The sequence below is a fragment of the Bos taurus genome, chromosome 21, assembly GCF_002263795.3.
Source record: "Bos taurus isolate L1 Dominette 01449 registration number 42190680 breed Hereford chromosome 21, ARS-UCD2.0, whole genome shotgun sequence".
In the NCBI taxonomy this organism is placed as follows: domain Eukaryota; kingdom Metazoa; phylum Chordata; class Mammalia; order Artiodactyla; family Bovidae; genus Bos; species Bos taurus.
Window position 1 is genome coordinate 42,580,739 of NC_037348.1, and position 6,000 is coordinate 42,586,738.

The following is a 6,000-nucleotide window of genomic DNA, read 5'->3' on the forward strand; positions in this document are numbered from 1 at the left end:
ATTTATTTTACCTCGGATGAACAATTCCTATGTTCGGGGATGTGGGTCCTTTGGTTTAAGTTCTAAACTTTTTGATATGCACAGTTAAGTATAAAATTTTCCTGCTACTTTGCGCATTGAGCTATTTCTTTATGTGTGAAATGAGAGGGTTGGATAAAATATCTGAAACTTCCTCCCCATTTAATAATTTTGAGTTAAAATTCAAGATTTGATTCTTCTTGATTTTTATGTACGGTGGTAGTAATGCTTGCTCACACATTTAAAAGACTAAGTGCAAATTAGTAATATATGGTCATTTGTAAATTATTTATTGTTAAATCATAAGAGTTTTAAGGTAGAATGTGCTTCTGTGAACTGTTGTCATTGAAATTTGTGATGATGTGCAAGGTAGTTGATGATTAAAAAGATTGTTTTTTTAGAATACTAGAAACTTAATTTTTTTTGAAAGTTAAAAAGTCTCCTGGTTGGAAGTAGAATAATTTTTCTGGAAGTAAAAACCATCTTTGATTCTCATAAGGAATGGATTTTACTGCTGTCTTCTGTTATTAGAATGTAGTTGAACATGGAATGCACAAGAAGAAAATGTTTCAAATTTGAAGTTAAGATTTAAAAAAAGAAAAAGTAAAGCCAAATCATCTGAAACAATTTCCAACTCATGAATTCTTTAATTGTAATGAGTTTTGACTGGTTTCTAATTGTTCTTTTATATCATAATTTCAGGGTCAGTCAACATAATAAAGTCAACTTAATGACAGCAGACAACTTATCCATCTGTTTTTGGCCAACTTTGATGAGACCTGATTTTGAAAATCGAGAATTTCTGTCTACCACCAAGATCCATCAATCCGTTGTTGAAACATTCATTCAACAGTGTCAGTTTTTCTTTTACAATGGAGAAATTGTGGAAACTGCAAACACTGTGGCTCCAGCGCCACCTTCAAACCCAGGACAGTTGGTAGAACCAATGGTACCACTTCAGTTACCACCACCATTGCAACCTCAGCTGATACAACCACAGTTACAGACGGATCCTCTTGGTATTATATAAGTAAGAAGGATTGCAGACAGCCTGAAATTGGACAAAAGAAAATCTAGACATGCATGTTTCAGGGTTCAGTAGTATACTTCATGTTTCTTACAGATAATTCACATTCAAAATGATGAGACATTTCCTCTTTGAACTGTATGGTATTCCTTACTCATTTACATTACAAAACTAAGACCATGTGATAAGCATGACTGAGAGGTTTAATTTTTATAAACAAAAATAGCTATAAAATACAAAGCTGCTGTTGCATGCAACCTTATTGCAATCAGTATATCATTCCTGTGGCATTTTCTGTCACATTATATTGTGAATAAAATTTTTCTATAGAAATTAAATGATTTAAAAACTCACGTATATGAAACATTTAATGCTTTCCAGCCTGCTTTATGGCTGGTTTTGTTATTTGATGTGTTGATTTGAGCAACTTAATTTACTTTTAGTAGGTTGTGTAGATAACTAAAAAGCCCAGTTAAGTATTTTATTATTTCAGGCTACTTATGCCATGCTTGGGATGTTGTTTGAAGGAAAGAAAAATACATTTAACATATTTCTGCACCTTCATCTTCTAAGTAAACCTGTGGATGATTTGATGGGGGTAAATGAAAATATTTCTTGTACACACATACCAAGGACATGCTTGTGGCTAAAGTGAGTTGATAATGTTGTGCAAAGGATAGTTGTCACCAACTCATTTCTTTATAGTCCATAATGAAACCAACATCTTGTATACTGTTAATTCTGTAAACAGATGCATGTTCAAAAGATCTATTATGGTCTTGTAATCTTAATCTAATATATTTTAGATATTTTAATTTTTTCCCTCTTGGGAAATACATTTAGTATAGTGTAGAAAATACTTCATGACATTTTCATATAAGGTTATATAACTTTTCATACATAAACATGAAATTTGTTGTAGAAAAGTCTTTAAACCAAACATTTTAATCTAGGACTTCAATTTAATCTGTCCCTTGAATCTATTTTTATGTGGCCCTTAAAAAAACATATCCAAAAATCCATTGCTAATATAGCAATAAAAATACTTTGGGTACTGACAGCCTCTTTGGAGTATGTATATATAAAGTTGCAAACTTGTATTCATATTCTTTCTGTGATATGTTGTACTAAAATCCAAAGTGGCTTTTGCACCGTTTTGTAAAACAATTATTTTCCTTTGATGTTGGTACCAGATTTGCTGTAAATGACTGCTGCTTTGGAGGTTAAACATTTTGTTAGCAAAGTTACAACCAGAACACTAAATTACGGATAAAATTTTCAGAATTAAATGGCATAGGTAAATTTTGATAGGATTTATTCAAAATTTGTTCATTATCAAACCATGCCCCTTTTTTTTCCCCAGAAAGGAAAAAAAAAATGTGGATTTTTGTTGCTAGGTTATATTTTGTGTAGTAAAGAAAAATTTCTTCAGTCCATGTTGTAATCTTCATACTGCAATTTTAAGGTTGTCTAATGTATACTATAGTAAATAGATGGTTTTGAGATTTGAGGCTCCTAAGAGTTTGATTTGCTCCATTTTTTCCTAAAATAAATACTGTCTTTCCCAACTGTTATGTCCTAGGTATTGTACTTCTAATTTTGACTTCAGAATCAAGATGTTGACATGAACCAGGCTGCTGTGGAAGTACATGTATATTATAAATTATCTTATTTGTGTTATACTCTTACATGTTATTATCTTTTCTAAGAAAACAAAGTCCCTATTATTCCTATTGCAAAGCACACAGGAATTAAGAAAGTACAGTAATTTTTAAAAAGAAAAATCTGGTAAATGTAGTATTCTTGTTCTATATTACTTATACCTATTGTCTATATAGCTTTAATTTATAGCTGTCAGTTTAACATCAGCATGTCTGGCAAAGAAAATTAAACTGTAAGAGTTTTATAAACTGTTTCTAGGTTGCTAAAGAATTTATTTTTCTACTATATATGGTATAGACAAAGCTCAAAACTATGTACAGGAAAAAAGCCTGACTATTTCTTTTGGAAGTAGGCTGAAAAGAGAATTTTCAGAACTGTTCATGTCTTCAGTTCATTCGGTCATAACTTTGCTATTGTAATATGTGAATCCCAGTTTATTTAAGCTATTCTCTTTTATACTGTGTTAATTTAACTTTCATGTACATTTAGTGCAACTTTTGTTATTAAAACTAGCATTTACCATTTTCCACATTTACTACCTTACACCTTCCCCAAAATTTATCTCCACTTTTCTATGCATTCTATAATTGATTTGAAAAGTTTCATAGCGGATCATTTAAAATTCTGCTTTTGGTTCAGTTAACCAATAGGTTACAGTTAATTGATAATTAAAATACAGTTTAAAGCTCAGTCTGTTACACTGAATTGATTGTGTTTGTTTTTGCCAAGGGTTTAGATATGTTTTTTAATGTTAGATAAGTAATTCTACAAGCAAAATAATATAATGAAACTTTTTTCTGGTAAGTTACTGGAAGGTTTCACTGTTTTAGGGACCTGTCATATATGAAACTTCTTAAAGGATGAAAAGAATATTAGATAGTCTCATAATTATGGGTAAATATTAAGGCATTATATTTTACAGTTTTAAATAAAATTCCATCTACACACATGTTGCCATCGTTTCATTTAAGCTTCAGTGCTTATTTCAATATTGTACTTAACACTATCTAGATTAGCAATATAAAGAAGCATAGTGGAACTGTCTAAATTTTCAGTAGATTTATGGGAAATCAAATTGTCTTCAACAGACACTTATTTAGGATATACAGTTAATTTTAGAACAAAATTCCAGGCAAAATATATTTTCATTTGAAATGGTATTTGTTAGTAGTGCTTTCTCCCTCTAATACTTACAATGTAAATAATGTAGGTACCAGCAATCTAACTTAGCCAAAAAGCAGCTTTTATTTTCCATACTGTATGTAAATAATATAGACCCTTTTTTTTTTTTTTTGAGGTACTGGAATTTAATTTCTTATATCTCTTAGATAGTAACAGAAGGGAACAGTTGGATTAAGAACTTAGGCCTTAGCTTACATGGTGATTTTTAGTTTTTTATACGGTAATAATTGTGATGCTATTTGTCAATTGGATATAAATATATATATAATTTTAAAAAGTCAAAGTGCTTTGTTTCTTTGTTTATAATGTAATTTTTTGTGCTTCACCAACAGGATGCTGCAGTAAATTTAATATCAGTGAAGCTTCTGTGTAAAGAATGCTATGAATAAAACATTAAGAAGCTATGTGATTTTAAGTTATAGTTGCCTCTAATTTTACCATTTCATTGGTAAAAATCAACTTTTTTTTTTTTTTCATAAAATAGGAAAATATTTTTTAAATTATGTCAGTATGGTGACATAATTTATTTTGAGAAGTGTGTTATTGAGCTTTTACTGTACCATGAGAGGAGATCCAAAATCTGTTCTGTATGTATACCTACGCATGATAATTTTAAAATGTTTGGAAAAACAAGGTTGCACAGGTTTCTTAGCTGTGGCTAGACATTATTTTGAGGTACTGGAAATATTGGAAGCCTATTCTAGTTTATAACAGAGGTGCTGACACTGAAGAATATAATATTTTTGTTTTCTTCATGGTTCATGAATATTACAGTCAAAGTTTATGGGACTATATTACCAGATTCTATGGATCTGGTGAGGTCAGTGACCTGAATGATGACTGTATATGTTTTATCTTAAGTTTAATCCTTTTAACTACCTTAATTCTTAGGCTGAACAATTTCTGATTTACTTCAAAACTTTATATCACATTTTAAGTCTTTTATTGTGTCTGAACTCTGTAAGTTCTCAGAAGCCTTTTCAGTTTATCAAATGTCTGAAAATAAAGTTTTCTAAGATTGAATAAGGGAAGGAACTACTCTTCAACATTGACTTCTTATGGTAGGGTCTGCGTGCAGTTGAGAAGACTCTTCAAGCATTAATAATGTCTGATGTCCAATGTCCAGTCATTAGAAGTGATCCAAGTACCATGATCTCTTAAGGTAGTTAAAGTCTACTGACTAATGAACTTTGGGGATATTCACTACTTAGCTGATCTCATCATCATTCCTATGAGCATGATTCCATTTTTTCCCCCTTACAGTGTTAGTTTTATCTCTGTGCTGTTGGGATCGAGGAATTGGTAAGGTTTTATCTCTGGTGCAGGGCTGGGTGGGAAAGATCCACAGTTCTCATGTTGTTTAAATCTTAAAGTGTTCGATATTAATCTTTTATAGAAATCTTTCAGGATCTTAGCTTGATGTATTAAATTTTAAATCTTGGAATTAATGCAGTGTTGGCAGTTCTGGTTTAGTTACTTTTACTCATCGTTGGAAGAGTGCCAAAACCTTGAGTAGAATGGACTTCTGCTGTAAGTAGATGCCAGGGAATTTATAGTTTAGGAACAACCTGATACTTGTTTATTCTCACAGTATAGATTTTCTGTTCAGCTTTATTTGCCTTATAAAATTTATTTTGAACTGTTTAATAATGGTTCTTGTTCCGATAGCTTGTCTGATACTTTCCCCTGGTATTAAAATGTATTTATTCAAATTTCTTTCTATTTTATATTAAATCTTAATCCCAGTATATGTGATGTTGGATTAAGAGTTGACATATTTTCTAATTGCTTAGTAATTCATCCAAATTAGTTATGTATCAGTACTCACCAGAGCTTCCCAGGTGGCTTAGCAGTAGAGAATCTACCTTCCAATGCAGGAGCCCCAGGAGACATGTGTTTGATCCCTCGATGGGGAAAATCCCCTGAAGGAGAAAATGATAATCCACTCCAATATTCTTGCTAGGATAATCTCATGGACAGAGGAGTCTGGCAGGCTATACAGTCCATGACGTCGGCAAAGAGTCGAACATGACTGAGCACCAGATCATTTTTTATGACCTTGAACTAAGTAGTCTGTCCTATTTAATATGTTTAAGTCCCTACCAGTTTTT

General features: G+C 31.4%; 1 protein-coding gene across 3 annotated transcripts in view; it reads left to right on the forward strand.

The window, feature by feature from the left end:
* ARHGAP5 (Rho GTPase activating protein 5) overlaps positions 1–4,304 on the forward strand; it is a 79,287-nt gene extending 74,983 nt beyond the window's left edge. For all 3 annotated transcript variants that reach the window (XM_024982060.2, XM_024982064.2, XM_024982061.2), the window contains exon 7: positions 721–4,304. In XM_024982060.2, the coding sequence (XP_024837828.1) occupies positions 721–1,048 (328 nt within the window). In that variant the 3' untranslated portion in view covers positions 1,049–4,304. The remainder of the gene's footprint in view (positions 1–720) is intronic.
* The last annotated feature ends 1,696 nt before the right edge of the window (positions 4,305–6,000 follow it).